The following is a 16,166-nucleotide window of genomic DNA, read 5'->3' on the forward strand; positions in this document are numbered from 1 at the left end:
ACTTATATCCGATAAAACAGACTTTAAATCAAAAATAGAAAAAAAGAGACAAAGAAGGTAATTATACAATGATCAATTCAACAAAAGGATATAACAATCTTAAATATATATGAATCCAAATCAGAGTACCCAAATTCAGAAAACAAATATAAGCACAACTAAAAAAAGATAGGGCAATACAGTAATAGTGGAGAATTTAAGACCCACTCACACACTAGACAGATCATTGTGTCAGAAAAAATTAGCAAACAAACATTGCACATAAACTGGACTTTAAACCAAACTTAACAGACATTTGCAGAACATTCTACCCAACAACTACATTCTTTTCATCAGCATGTGGAACATTTTGCAAGATAGACCAGATATTAGGTCACAAGACAAGTCTTAATGAATTTTTTAAAAAGCTGAAGCCATATCAAGTATATTCTCAGGCCACAGTGAAATAAAACTAGAAATCAATACCAAGAAGAACTTTGGAAACGATACAAATACATGGAAATTAGACAGCATGCTCTTGAACAATCACTGGGTCAATGAAGAAATTAAGATGGAAATTAGAAGAAAGTTTTAAATGAGTAAAATGAAAACACAACATCCAAAACCTGTGGGATACAGCAGAAGCAGTGCTAAGTGGGAAGCTGATAGCATTAAATGTCCACATTAAAAAGTAGAAAGATTACAAATTAACAACCTAGCATTGCACTTCAAGAAACTAGAAAAACGACAACCCAAACCCAAAGTTAGCAGAAGAAAAGAAATAACAAAGACTGAAGCAGAACTAAACAAAATAGAAACAAAAAAATACAAAGGAGCAATGAAGCAAAAAAAAAAATTATTTCTTTCAAAAGATAAAATTGATAAACTGCTAGCTAGACTAATCTAGAAGAGAGAAGATTCAAATAAACACAATCAAAAATGAAAAAGAAGACATTATAACAGATATCACAGGAATACAAAAGATTATCACAGACTATTATGAACAACTAAACTGGAAAATTTAGAGAAAATAGATAAATTCCTAGAAACATTCAACCTACCAATGTTAAATCAGGAAGAAATTGAAAACCTGAACAGACCAATAATGAGTAGCAAGATTGAGTCAGTAATAAAAAAATTCCTAACAAAAAAAGAAAAACCCAGGACCAGAAGGATTTGCAGCTGAATTCTACCAAACATTCAGAGAACTAATACCAATCCTCCTGGTATTTCAGAAAATCAAAGAGGAGGGAATTCTCCCTAACTCATTCTACAAGGCCAATATCACCTGATACCAAAACCAGACAGGGACATCACAAAAACAGAAAACTATAGACCAGTATCTCTGATAAACATAGATGTAAAAATCCTTAACAAAATAACTAAATCCAAGAGCACATCAAAAGGATAATACACCATGATCAGGTGGGATTTATATCAGGCATGCAAGGATGGTTCAACATATGCAAAGCACTAAACATGATATATCGCATAAACAGTATTAAGGAGAAAAACCATATAATAATTTTGATAGATGCAGAAAAAACATTCAACAAAATTCATCATTCCTTCTCGATAAGTATTCTCAACAAGTTAGGCATGGAAGGAACAAACCTTGACATAACAAAAGCCATATATTACAAACCAACAGCCAACATCATACTTAATGGGGAAAAGCTGAAAGAGTTCTAAGAATTGGGACAAGGATGCCCATTTTCACCGTTCTTATTTAACATAGTACTGGGAGTAATCAGGCAGAGCAATCAGGCAAGAGAAAAAAATAAAAGGCACGTGAATTGGAAAAGAGGAAGCTAAATTATCCCTATGTATTGATGATATAATATTACATCTAGAATACCCTAAAGACTTCACCAAAAACTCTTAAATTTAGTAAATGAATTCTGTAAAGTTTAAGGATATAAAATTAATGTACAGAAATTAATAGTGTTTCTATACACCAATATTGATCTAGTTGAGGGCCAAATCATGAAGGTAATCCCATTTACAGTAGCTACAAAAAATACTTAGGAATACATTTAATCAAGGAGGTGAAAGATCTCTCTAAGGAGAACCACAAAACACTGATAAAAGAAATCATACATGCCACAGACAAATGGAAAAACATCCCATGCTGATGGATTGGAAGAATTAAGATCATTTAAATGACCATACTTCCCAAAGCAATCTACTGATTCATTGCAATCCCTATCAAATTACCCATGTCATTTTTCACAGAATTAGAAAAAACAATTTTAAAATTCACATGGAACCAAAAAGAGAGCCCTAATAGCCAAAGCAATCCTAAGCAAAAAGAAGAAAGTTAAAGATATCATCTTACTTGACTAAATTATACTACAGAGGTATGTAAATAGACACATAGATCAATGGAACAGAATAGAGAACCCAGAAAGAAAGCCACATACCTAAAACCAAATTATCTTTGACAAAGTCGACAAAAATATGCATTGGAGAAATTGCACTCTACTCAATAAAAGGTGCTGGAAAAATTGAATAGCAGTATGCAGAAGAAAGAAACTAGACCCATACCTCTCATTGTTTACAAAAATTAACTCAAGATAGAAAAAGCACCTAAACGTAGATCAGAAACTATAAAAATACTGGAAGAAAACCTAGGAAATTCTTCTAGATATTTGCCTAGGCAAAGAATTTATGACAAAGTCCTCAAAAGCAAGCACAACTAAAACAAAAATAGACAAATGGACTTAATGAAACTAAAAAGCTTTTGCACAGCAAAAGAAGCAGTCATCAGAGTAAATAAACAACTTACACAATTGGAGAAAATTCATATTTACAAACATTATATCCAACAAAGGGCTAATATTCAGAATCTATAAGGAACTCAACTTACTCAACAAGCAACAACCAAATAATTCCATTAAAAGGTGGATGAAGGACATGAACAGTTATTTTTCAAAAAAAGACATACAAGCAGCCAACAAACATATGAAAAAATGCTCAGCATCACTAATCATCAGAGAGATGTAAATTAAAACCACAAAGAGATACCATTTTACACCAGTCAGAACAGCTATCATTAAAAAGTCTAAATACAACAGATGTTAGCAAAGATGTGGAGAAAAAGGAATGCTTATACATTAATGTAATGTATTGATTACAGTACAATTAATGTAAATTAATTAAATTTACATTTATGAGAATGTAACTTAGTACAACCTTTATGCATGGAAATTTCTCAAAGAACTAAAAATAGAACTACCATTTCATTCAGTAATCCCACTACTGGTCTGTATTAGGGTTCTCTAGAGGGACAGAACTAATAGGATATATATGTATATATACATATATATCATGTAAGTTAATTATATAAAGTAATATATATAAAATATATGTATATATATATCATGTAAGTTAATACTTAAACTCATATATATACATATATGTGTATATATGTTAAGTATTAACATACACATATATACACATACATGTATACATATATATGCACATATATACATATATGTATATGTGTGCATATATGTATATGTGTGTACACATATGTGTATATATGTAGTGTATATATGTAGATGTGTATATACATGTATATGTGTATGTATATGTATATATATGAGTTTATTAAGTATTAACTTACATGATCACAAGGTACAACAAGCTTGAGGAGCAAGGATAGCAGTCTGAGTTTTCAAAACTGAAGAAGTTAGAGTTTGATGTTCAAGGGCAGGAAGCATCCAGCATGGGAGAAAGATGTAGCCTGGGAGGTTAGGCCAGTCTCACTCATTCACGTTTTTTTCTGTCTGCTTTATATTCACTGGCAACTGATTAGATTGTGCCCGCCAGATTAAGGGTGGGTCTGCCTTCCCCAGCCCACTGACTCAAATGTTAATCTCCCTTGGCAACACCCTCACAGACACACCCAGGGGATTAATACTTTGTATCCTTCGATCCAATCAAGTTGACACTCAGAATTAACTATCACATGGGCATATACAAAGGGAACGATGTCATTATATCCAAAAAAATACCTGCATACATATATTTATTGCCACACTATTCAATAGCAAACATACAGAATTTTGTAAGCAGAAGATTGGATAAAGAAAATATAGTATACTGTGGAATACTACTCAGCCATGAAAAGGATAAAATCCTGTCTTTTGCAGCAGCATGGACAGAACTGGAGGTCATTACCCTAAGTGAAATCATTCAAAAACAGAAAATCAAATGCCACATGTTCTCACTTATAAGTAAGAGCTAAACAATGGGTACAAATGAACATACAGGATGGAATAATACATACTAGAGATTCCAAAAGGTAGGAGGATGGGAGGGAGATAAAGGTTGAAAAATTACCTATTGATGGACACACTCACCGCCCAGACTTCACCACTATGCAATATATGCAGGCAAGAAATCTGTGCTTGTACCCCCTAAATGTACAAAACATTTTTAAAGTTAATTTTTAAAAAGAAGCAGTTAAAACAAATGTGATCATGTTTGCTTAGCTGAAATTCACACACACATACACACATAAAACCTTTGAGGCCAACAAGGAAAGAAACCTAGAACTATTAACTTGTTCCAAGTGACACTGCCATTAGTGATGGAGCCAGGACTAGAGCCCAGGTTTCCTGAACCTAGTCTGTAGAATTTGCCAACATATCACATTGTCATTGCTTAGTAAATGATGAAAGCTTATATTTTAGTTCCTCCATTTCTTTCTCTCTCGTCACCTCTCCTGACTATAAATATGTCCCCACAAGCATGAGTTGTATAGAAAAACCTGGATAATCCTCAAACAAAATCAAGTCCATTGCGTAAGGAGGGCCTCAGCCACCACTGTAGTTTTCGCATTGCCCCCTTGTGGTAAGTGAAGAAACCACATTAATTTCAGAAAGGTAGAGAATTGGAAACACCCAAACCTTCAACTTTGGTTAACTGAATTTCTGGTTATGTGGTGCCATAAACTTTTATCCTGAAAATCTTTGAAATAATTTATACTTCTTGATTTCCTAGTAGGTACAATATCCAAATATAAAGTGAATCATCTTTTATTCCCTCAGCAGATCTGCATTGATTGCCTCCCACAGACACCTTGCTGAGGACTAGTGAATGCGTGCCAATTAATGGTGCTTTCCCCAGTTTTCAGTCTGTGAGGAAGACAAACATTAAACGAACAAAAAAAACGACCCATCATTCAACAAGTATTTATTTACCACCTAGTTTTTTTCAGGCATTGTAGCTACTGTTGGGCATAGAGGAGGACAAGAAAATCCTTGTGTGTTTGTGTGTTGCTTGCACAGAGCTGGCATGAATGTAGGGAGGAGCTGGAGAAATGCATCTCACTGAGCAATGTTAGGGTAGAAGGTGTAGGGAATAGGGTTGGATCGGAAAGAATCAAAGCCTATGTCCTGGACGTTTGCTTTTAAAAAGAAATCCAAAATGTCAGCTTCTCTGCTGATTATTCCTTTCTCTCTTATAAAAGCAGAGTAAATAGTATACTCACCCAGCTCCACCCAAACTGTTCATAGGAACTCTGTGGAGAGTTCTGACTTTCCTGTCAGCAGATCTTTCTTCTGAAACTGGCTCTTCTAGTTACTTACTACATCCTGTGTGCCCTGGGGTCACGTCATACCTCTTCTCCAGTTCTCCATTTCCTATAAAATGAAGGATTTACAAAGATGATCTCTAAGATATCTTCCAACTCTAGTGGTCTATGAAATGGCCAATTTAAAAAAAAAAGACTTCAACTGTAATTGCTGTCCTTCTTCTTGAGCAAACACTCTGTCATTGGTGGTGATGATATTCTCTGTGTGTCTTCTGGCAACAATCAGAAATCTTAAGATGGGCTGAGAGGAAGTTATTGGGCTTCCCACTTAGAGGCAGCAGAACCAGAGTAGGCAGCATCTAGCTGGTAAAATCCAAAGTCTGCTCATCACTCATGTTCTCACAGGGTTATATTTGCTAGGAGAATGATGCTTGAACAAACCACTATTTTTCCTCTCTGGTAAAGTAGGTTGTCTCTTTGCATAATTATCATGTGTTCATTAGTAAACTCATGATGCTTCATCTCACAGGGCATAATTGTGAGTCTGTTTTTAATTGCTCTATTTTCCTTCTGACATACCTAAAGGGCACAATATGCCCATTTGGTGTATTAAGACCACCCTGTGGGAATGGACCCAGCAAATGATTGGGCCTTTCTAGGAGCCCAGTTGCCAATCTAGCTAAGCCTTAATATACACATAAGGCATAATTTATCTGCTTCACTTTCCCTGTGTCTATTTGATGTGGAAAATGTGCCAATTTCCAAGCACAGCAATTGGGATGTAGCATGCTGGGAAAAAAATAGATGTGAGAGTCAGCCAGCTCTGGATTTGTAGTAGGTCTCTACTCTGTGTTATCTGTATACATTTGGGTGAGTGATTTATCCTTGATGAGACTTACTTTCCTCATCTGTATAAGGAGCAAGAAAATTTACCTCACTGAGTTCTTTTGAGAATCATAATTCCTAATTTAAGTTAGAGCAGGTCAACCCACGCATTTTGACATGTGGTACATTAGCAACAGGTGAATGAATGTTAGTTTTCTCCTTAAACAAACTTACCATTAAAAAATGGCAAAGATGTGTACCCAAACTACAGCTAGTCAAAGAACAGAGGAATTTATGGATGGATAGCCCTTTGGGTTGCATTTCAACAATAAGAATATACCAAGAATTCGTGGAGCAGAATTTTGTGAAAAAAGATTACAAATAGATAGATGCCCAATCTTGAACTGGGCAGTTGTATGGATTTTAATATAAGCTAAGTGTTCTTCTTTTTTTTTTTTAACACTGAAAAGGTAGGTAATACAAAAAGCCAAAAGAGCATGAAGAAAACCACCGTACCAGAAGCCAAAAAATAGGCATTTTCTTATTCAGTAATAACCACTGGCTTAATGAACTTGAACAAACTTGACATTTTGGGCTTCATTTTCCATCTGTAAGAGTTAAACAGGAAAATCTGCAGTTCTATAGATCATAGTTATAAAAACTGACCTTAAGAAGGAATGGAAATTGTGACATCGCAGTTTGGGGTTTCAGGGTATTTGTATAGTGATTTTAAAAACCAGCTTGAAAGATATCTTTAAATTCTTTAATTTTTAGACTCTGTAAACTTACGAGTTATGCTATGCTGGGAAGAATTACTGTGCTGTTTTCTGAACCTGCTTTAACCAGTTCTAAGCACCATGAAAGCCCTAGAAACTTTATTCTACAAATAGTAAAATCTCATTAATTTAGAACCCCTCCTACCCACTTTGTAATTTGTGATAATTTGAACAGGTTACTTTTGCTTTACAAAAAAAGGATTTGTTAATGGAGAGTACATATTGTTTCCAAGGAGAATTATTTGGCAAATAGTAGGTACTTAGTAAATATTTTTGAATAAATGGTTTCCTTTGAGCAACTGTTTGTTGACACTGTTTTAATGACTCAAATTAATTCAGGAAAATGAATAAAGATGCATTGTATAGCTCTCTAATGCATACTTCTTCCAAACTTCCTAGTTATTTCGCCTGTCTGAATTACAAAGGTTCTGTTATGCTCAAAATCCATTTCATCACAAGGCAATGTCATTGGAGTATGTTCTTTTATTTTTCATATTGCAACGAGATCCTCAGTCAGTTACTTGAACAAATATCTGTAAATTCAGAGTATGTTTGAGTGCAGTTTATAGACTAAAAACTCTCCCTAACAATTGCTATAGTTTTTTAGGGAGTGGGAAAATGTTTCAGCTGCTGGTGATTTAGTTACAACAACCTCAATATCGGGTGAATGAATTTCTTTCTCTCCTAAAACAGTGCCAGTCAATGCTTTGATAGTTTCTTTTTTAATGATGTATGTTCTATAAAACTAATTAACTGGCAAATTACCTGAGTGAAAGTCATCTTTTCTTTCCTCTTGTAATTGAGAAAAACATAGGTCAAAATGTTAATACTACTTTGAGTTCTGTCCCAGATAACATTTCCAGATCTCAATTTCGTCTTTCCCTCCCTCCCTCCCTCCCTTCCTTCCTTCCCCCTTTTCTTTCTGACTCCCTCACATTCCCTCCCTCTTTGCTTACTTTCTTCCTTCTTCCCTTCCTTCCTCTCTTCCTTCTTCTCTCCCTCCTTCCTTTCCTTCCTTCCTTTCTTCCTTCTTTCTCAGCTTTATTACTTAAATGATTCAAGTCATTTTATCATCCTTTTCATCTCTGTCAATGAAAAAACAACACGATTGCCTAAAAGGCAAAGAAACAAGACAAAAATTCTGTTAGTCATCACCATTGGTTTTCATCCACCAGATTTTCCACCCCACAGGGTGCATTGTCATCATATTCTTAGCTAACTTTGGTTTAATTACCAGCATGTCTAAAGTGAAACCATTATTTAAAAGACCTTTTTTTTAGAGAACTTTTAGATTCACAGTAAAGTTAGAGAAAGATACAGAGATTTCCTATAACCCCTGCTTCCACACAAGTATAGCCTCCCCCGTTATCAACATCTCCCACCAGAATGATACATCTGCTGCAATTGATGAACATGCATTGACACATCATTATCACCCAGATCCACAGCTTACATTAGGGTTCACTCTTGGTGTTGTACATTTTATGAATTTGGAAATGACATGGCAAGAAAAATCCATTTTAAACATTTAAATGTATTTTATTTTTCTTTTGTTTATAATAATAAACTTACTTCCTTGCTTACTGTCTTTCTAAGACTTTCGCACTTCCTGATAAAGAGGAACAAAGGTCACAAATCAACGGTGTGTGCCTACTTTTTGTAGCAATGGGCTGTGTATCTCTTTTCACCCAATTTCTACAGGTAAGAAATGTTATTTTTCAGTAAGTGATTTTGTTATTTTTCCTTTTTTCTCATTAACATGTCTCTAAAATCTCCTTATTCATGTTTTAGGGATATGCCTTTGCTAAATCTGGGGAGCTCCTAACAAAAAGGCTACGTAAATTTGGTTTCAGGGCAATGTTGGGGCAAGACATTGGCTGGTTTGATGACCTCAGAAATAGCCCTGGAGCATTGACAACAAGACTTGCTACAGATGCTTCCCAAGTTCAAGGGGTAAGCTATAGGAGGGAAAATAGAAGTATATTAACTGGTATTGGCATTCTTTCCTTAGAGCATTCTGACAATCACCTGCATGTTTCCTATGGAACAGGAACTAGTGGGATTGGGATATCCTCAAGCCACCTTTTCCACCACCTCTAACACTGCCAACAGCAGCTAAAGCACTGTGTCTCCTAGGCAGTGCCCAGAATCAGTGTATGACATGCACCAAAATCTGTCAAGGTTTTGGATTTCCTCTGAGTCTAGCTTTCCCAATACTCATTTCTGAAACTGTTTTCAGGCCCGGAGGCTCAGCTTCAACAAGACTCAATACCATCCTCTAGAGGCTGGAGGCGAGGGGCAGGGAAGGCTCCTTACTGACACAGGACCCCAGGCTGTGGTTTAGCCTCGGGAACAGAGAAGTTGTCATCCTGGGCAGCCTCTGCAGGAGCCCAGTCAGAAAACTGAGGGAAAGAAAAGATTTTTATCTAGAATCTTGCAGGCATCAAAGAGCTGACTTTCTGATTGAGGTAAACAGAGCTGTGGTGTATAAACCTCAAAACCCACAACCTTGTTCAAGGGACTTACACATGTGTGTAAGAGAAGGCTAGACCTTTATAAAACCAGGTGTTGGGATTAAAGTGAAGAGAGCCAAATTTCCCTTCCAACATCTCTACCTACTTTCTATGAAAAAATCTTTAAAAACTCTGAACTTAAAAGAAAAAAGAATATGTTAACAAGTTCTCTAAACAACAAAAAAAAGGGGAAAAAAATTTTAAGTACAATTTTAAAACTGTACTACGGTCTGTGAGGCTCTTGGAATAAAAAAAAAACTCACTGGACTGATAGTGCTATACTGTAGAACATCTCAACTCCCAGGCTGTTTAACCAAAAATGATATGGCAGAATTTCAATGGAACATAGAATCCTCTTACTCAGGGGGAAATCCCTATAAATAATTCACTTTCAATTCATCTAGGCTTTTCCTGTAAGTACATGTGTTTCCCACAGACTTCAGGTTACACTCTACATACATGTGACAGTCTTTTTCCCCTAAAATAATCTGAGATGAACATATTTTCATCATTATGTATTCTTCTACAATAGATTTTTAATGACTGCATAATACATCATTCTCATGTACTGTCATGTCTTAAAGGATTCTCTAGCTATGTTCCCCCCGCCCCAGGTTTTTTTTCCTCTTTATAATCAACTTATATCATTTTACATTGAGCTTGCCACATCCTCAATTATTTTCTTAGTACTCAAAATGTAATCACTGAATCAGTATATAATCATTTTGGAAGATTTTGATATGCATTACATTACTGCTTAAAGAAGTTTGTTCCAATTTCACTCTCATCATTGGAGTATTATAGTCTACTCCGCTTACTCTTGAATTTAGGCTTAATAAATAAGTCATAATCTTCTCTTCTATTTTCTTGTCCTTCAATCTGCAAGGAACTTTTGAAGGTTATTTACTATCCCTAGAATTCAGAGAATATCATCTAATTATCTTACAAACACTTATCTTTTCAAAAAGAAGAAATTCTCAGAATTTTTCTAATACTTTTGCTGTTTTTTTAAAAATAAGATTTCTAACCCAGGTCAAATTTATCTTAAGATTGATGTGAGGTAGATTAGGCAGATTTGGCTTTGTTTTAGGGAAGCTGGATAGAAAATATTCCAAAAAAAAAATTTTAATATAGATTATATTTTCCACTGGTTTGAAATCTTTCCTCCCATTGTGAATATTAAGTTCCCATATATGCTCGGAACTATCTAGGCATTCTCTATTCTTTGAATTGATCAATTTGACTTAGTCTGTCCAAAACTCTCGTTTTAATTCTCTAAACTTGAATTTTTGTTTGATTTTTGTAGAAAGATACATAGTAGGTTTGTATATTTATGGGGTACATAAGATGTTTGGATACAAGCATGTAATGTAAAATGAGCACATTATAAAGAATGGGGTATCCATTCCCTCAAGCATTTATCCTTTGTGTTACAAACAATCTGATTACACTCTTTTAGTTATTTTTAAATGTACAATTAAATTATAGACTGTAGTCACCCTATCATGCTATCAAATAGTAGGTCTTATTCATTCTTTTTATTTGTTTTGTACCTGTTCTTTTAATTCTTATAACTTAATACATTTTTAATATCTGGTAAGACAAATCTCTGCATACTAATTTTTCCTTTTCAAAATTGTCTTATTTATTCCTGGATGTTAATTATTCTCCTGTACTTTATACTCATGTTGATTTCTTAAAAAAATTCATTTTGATTCTGGTTGAATTCATATACATACATAAACACAAATTAGGATTGCTATTGTGGGGATACTAAATCTTCCTGAGAAACATACAAACAAGACTCTTTAGTTTTTAGCAAGATTTATAGTGATATTAATATGTCCCCACTTTTTCTCATGTATTTTTTCCACTATTTTGAATGAGATGTTTTTCTCACTTGTATCTATAAATGAATGTTGTAAGTTGAGATGAAAGCTATTAGTTTTTGTACATTTATCTTAAGGATTTTCCAAGCTCTCTTATAAATTATAATTTTAAAAATTTAATATAGTCTACTGGGTTTTCTAGATATATAATCAAATGCCAGACATAGCTCTGAGATGTTGCAGGTTTGGCTTCAGATCAACACAATAAAGAGAATATTGCAATAAAACCTGTCACACTAATTCTTTGGCTTCCTGGTGCATGTAAAAGTTGTGTTTACACTATACTGTATTCTACTAACTATGCAAAAGCATTTTGTCTAAAAATTAAACAATGTACATATCTTAATTTATTAATGGCAACTGACTGATCTTGGTGGTGGTTGCTGAAAGCTAGAGTGGCAATCAATGTCTTATAACATAACTATGAAGTTTGCCTCATTAACTGACTCTTCCTTTCATGAAAGATTTCTCTGGAGCAGGTGAATGCTGATTGATAGTATTTTACCCACAGTAGAATCTTTCAAAATTGGATTCAGTTTTTTCAAACACTATCAATAACTACTTTATCAACTAAGTTTATGTAATATTCTAACTCCTTTGTAATCTTTTCAACAGTGTTCATAGCATTCTCACCAGGAGTAGATTTCCTCTCAAGAAACCACTTTGCTCATCCTTAAGAAGCAACTGCTTATCCATTCAAGTTTGTTTGTTTTTTTTTGAGACGGAGTTTCGCTCTTGTTACCCAGGCTGGAGTGCAATGGCGCGATCTCGGCTCACCGCAACCTCCGCCTCCTGGGTTCAAGCAATTCTCCTGCCTCAGCCTCCTGAGTAGCTGGGATTACAGGCATGCACCACCATGCCCAGCTAATTTTTTGTATTTTTAGTAGAGACGGGGTTTCACCATGTTGACCAGGATGGTCTTGATCTCTTGACCTCGTGATCCACCCGCCTCGGCCTCCCAAAGTGCTGAGATTACAGGCGTGAGCCACCGCGCCCGGCCCCATTCAAGTTTTATCATGAGATTGCAGCAATTTAATGCAGCACACCTTCAGACTCCACTTCTAATTCTAGTTATCTTGCTATTTTTGTGACATCTGCAGTTACTCCCTTGGAAATCTTGAACCCTCAAAGTCATCCATGAGGGTTGGAATCAACTTCTTTCAAGCACCTATTGATGTGGATATTCTGACCTCCTCCCATGAATCATGAATTTTCTTAATGGCATCTAGAATGGTGAATCCTTTCCAAAAGGTTTTCAGTTTACTTTGCCTAGCTCCCTCAGAGGAATCACTATGGCAGATGTAGCCTTGTAAAATGTACTTCTTAAATAAAAAGACTTCAAAGTCAAAATTACTCCCTGATCCATGGGCTGCAGAATTCATGCTGTGTTAACAGGCACAACATGTATTTCCTTGCACATCTCCATCAGAGCCCTGGGTGCCTAGGTGCACTGTCAATGAGCCCTAGTATTTTTGAAAGGCATATATTTTTTCCTGAGCAGTAGGTGTCAACAGTGGGCTTAAAATATTTTTTAAAAACTGTGTTTTCAACGGATGTGCTATCATCTAGGCTTTATTATTGTATTTATAGTGCATAGGCAGAGTCGATCTAACATACCTCTTAGGGGCCTAGAATTTTTGGAATGGTAAGCTGCAACTTAAAGTCATCAGCTGCATTAACCCCTAACAAGAGAGTCAGCCTGTTTTCCATAAGTTTGAAGTCAGGCATTGACTTTTCCTCTCTAGATATGAAAGTCCTAGATGGCATCTTCCTCCAATAGAAAGCTGTTTTGTCAACGTGGAAAACCTGTTGTTTAGTGTAGCCACCTTCATCAACGATTTCAGCTAGGTCTTCTGGAGGACTTGCGGCAGCTTCTACATTAGCGCTGCTGCTGCTTCTTGCACTTTTACATTGTAGAGGCGCATTTTTCTTAAACCTCATGAACCAACTTTTCTTCCGAAGGTTACTTACTTCTCTCAGCCTCGCTAGGATTGAAGAGAGTTAGGGCCTCGTTCTGGATTAGGTTTGGCTTAAAGAATGTTGTAGCGGGTTTGATCTTGTCTCCAGACCACTCAAACGTTCTTCATATCAGCAATAAAGCTGGTTCACTTCCCTTTCTTATCATTCGTATGTTCACTGGAGTAGCACTTTTAATTTCCTTTAAGAATTTTTTTGTTTTTTTGTTTTGTTTGCATTCACAGTTACCTGTTCAGTGCATAAGGCCTAACTTTTAGCCTATCTCAGCCTTTGACATGCCTTTCTCACTGAGCTTAGTCATTTCTAGCTTTTGATTTAAAGTGAGAGATGTGTGACTCTTTATTTCACTTGAACACTTAGAGACCAATGTGGGGTTATTAATTGGTCTAATTTCAATACTGTTGTGTCTCAGGTAATAGGGAGGTCTGGAGAGAGAGAGGAAGGGAGAGAGAAAGAGAGAGAGAGAGAGAGAGAAAGAAAGAGAGAGAGAGAGAGAGAGAATGGCCAGTCAGTGGAGCAGTCAGAACAAACACATTGAATGAATTTTCGGTCTTATATGGGCGTGGTACATATTGCTCTAAAACAATTACACTAATAATATCAAAGATTACTGATCACAGGTCACCACAACAGATGTCATAATGAGAAAGGTTTAATATTGTGAGAATTACCAAAATGTAATGCAGAAATATAAAGTGAACATATACCGTTGGAAAAATGGCACCGATAGAATTGCTCTGCATATTCAGGGTTGCCACATACCTTCAATTTGTAAAAATCACAGTATCTGCAAAGCAAAAAATACAAAAAATATCATTTTATCTCTTCTTTTTTCATGTTTATACTCATTTAATTTTCTTATTAGCTAGAGCTTATTGAGAAATAAGAGTGGGAGTAGAGGGAATTCTCTCAAGCAAGACAAAAACTCGAAACTACAAAGTAGACTTGTTGGACTTCATAAATTTAAAACTTTTGTATAAACAAATGATAAACTAGAAAAACATTTATAATAAAGATTAATACCCAAATATTACCCTATTATGTGTAGAGTTCCTAAAACCATCATGAATATTCATGAGGATGGGAAATAACTGACACTCTTGTACAATGTACAAAGTTTTTCAATGTTTTCTAGAGAGTAATCGTAAATAATAGTAAGCACGTGTTTTGGAGAGTAATGGTAAATAGTGATATCCTCTCAAAAACTTTAAAGTTGCTTTTCAAGTATTCTGTAATACCTGACAGTCCTTACCAACCAGAAATTCTTTTTTTAAAAAAGTCATATACTCTTTGACCAGAATTCTCATGAGTAAATTCCCTCCTATTGTGTAAGAATGTGTGTTAAGGGATATTTATCATTTTTTATATTAACAAAAAAATTAATAAAATTCCCTGGAAACTACCCAAATATCCATCAACAGGAAAATAGTTGAATCAATTATCATACATTTATACTAAGGAATATTACACAGCTACTTTTTAAAGTGTTCTATATATTGATCTGGAAGGATAGTTATGTAACAATGATAAGTGAAAAAAGTCAAAGTACAAAGTAATATGTAGAGTATGAGCCCTTTTTGTAAAGGAAAAATTAATATATATATTAAATATGTACCTATGTTTTGTTTGTATCTTAGGCTGTGTTATTTTTAATTTTTTAAAAACCAATACCAATTGAATAAAATGTAAATAATAATAATAATAATGACATCCCAAAGAACTGCAAAGTTGCTTTTCAGGTACTCTGTAATGCCTGACAGTCCTTGTCAACCAAAAATTTTTTTAAAAAAAATTGTGGTAAAACATTTGTAATGTAAAGTTTACTACTTTATCAAGTGTACAGGCTGAGTGGCATTAAGTACATTTACATTGTTGTGCAACCATCACCACTATTCATCTCTAGAAATTTTTTACTATTCCAAACAGAAATTCTGTACCCTTAAAATGGTAACTACTCATCCTGCTCTCCCTCCCCTCACCCCCCAGCAACCATCATTCTACTTTCTATGTCTATGAATCTGACTACTCTGTGTACCTCATCTAAGTGGAATCATATGAATTTGTCCTTTTATGTCTGGCTTATTTCACATAACATAATGTTTTTGAAGTTTATGCTGCAGTATGTCTCAGAGCTATATTCCTTTTTATGGATGTTTATTTTATAGATATATCATGTTTTCTTTATTCGTCTGTCAGTGGACATTCAAGTTGTTTCTACCTTTTGGCTGTTATGAATAATGCTGCTATGAACATGGGTGTACAAATGAGAAATTCTTGATTTAGCATTTTAGTCTCCAAAGAAGTTAGCACTAACGCATGGGAATGCTTCGGGACACAATTGTATATCCCATTTGTGTCTTCAATTCAGTATAAAGATGCAAAGCATTCCTGAATAACACTGCCTTAGCACCTAATGGCTACCAATAGCTTACCTTTGGTCGTTTCACATTTTTTGTCTTAAATAATAATGTGTTTCTACAATTTTAAAAAGAGGTGATGTAATTGTCCTCACCCAAGTATTTTCTTCAGAGTACACTAAGCTTTGGTCACATCTACCTAGCTGCAACTGAAACAAAGATTTGGAACCATTGGGTACTCTGATTAGTATAGATATAATTACCACAGTGGTCCATTCTCCATCTATATTGGGACTGAATCAATTTTG

At 35.0% G+C, this 16,166-nt stretch overlaps 1 protein-coding gene and 1 long non-coding RNA gene across 4 annotated transcripts in view; one reads left to right on the plus strand and one right to left on the minus strand.

The window, feature by feature from the left end:
- Positions 1 to 5,984, minus strand: part of LOC135276984 (uncharacterized) — a 41,815-nt gene extending 35,831 nt beyond the window's left edge. Inside the window, exon 1 of the long non-coding RNA XR_010344589.1 lies at positions 5,480 to 5,984. This is a non-coding gene — a long non-coding RNA (uncharacterized LOC135276984). The remainder of the gene's footprint in view (positions 1 to 5,479) is intronic.
- ABCB11 (ATP binding cassette subfamily B member 11) overlaps positions 1 to 16,166 on the plus strand; it is a 124,641-nt gene that overhangs the window by 83,932 nt on the left and 24,543 nt on the right. For all 3 annotated transcript variants that reach the window (XR_010344588.1, XM_021672504.2, XM_064382637.1), the window contains 2 exons: positions 8,719 to 8,823; positions 8,914 to 9,075. Coding sequence is in view for 2 of the 3 variants with exons in the window: in XM_021672504.2 (XP_021528179.2) it covers positions 8,719 to 8,823; positions 8,914 to 9,075 (267 nt within the window). In the remaining variant the exon portion in view is untranslated. The remainder of the gene's footprint in view (positions 1 to 8,718; positions 8,824 to 8,913; positions 9,076 to 16,166) is intronic.

The sequence above is a fragment of the Aotus nancymaae genome, unplaced genomic scaffold (assembly GCF_030222135.1).
Source record: "Aotus nancymaae isolate 86718 unplaced genomic scaffold, 86718_ANA_hifiasm-v0.15.2.pri h1tg000029l, whole genome shotgun sequence".
NCBI classification, from domain to species: Eukaryota; Metazoa; Chordata; class Mammalia; order Primates; family Aotidae; genus Aotus; species Aotus nancymaae.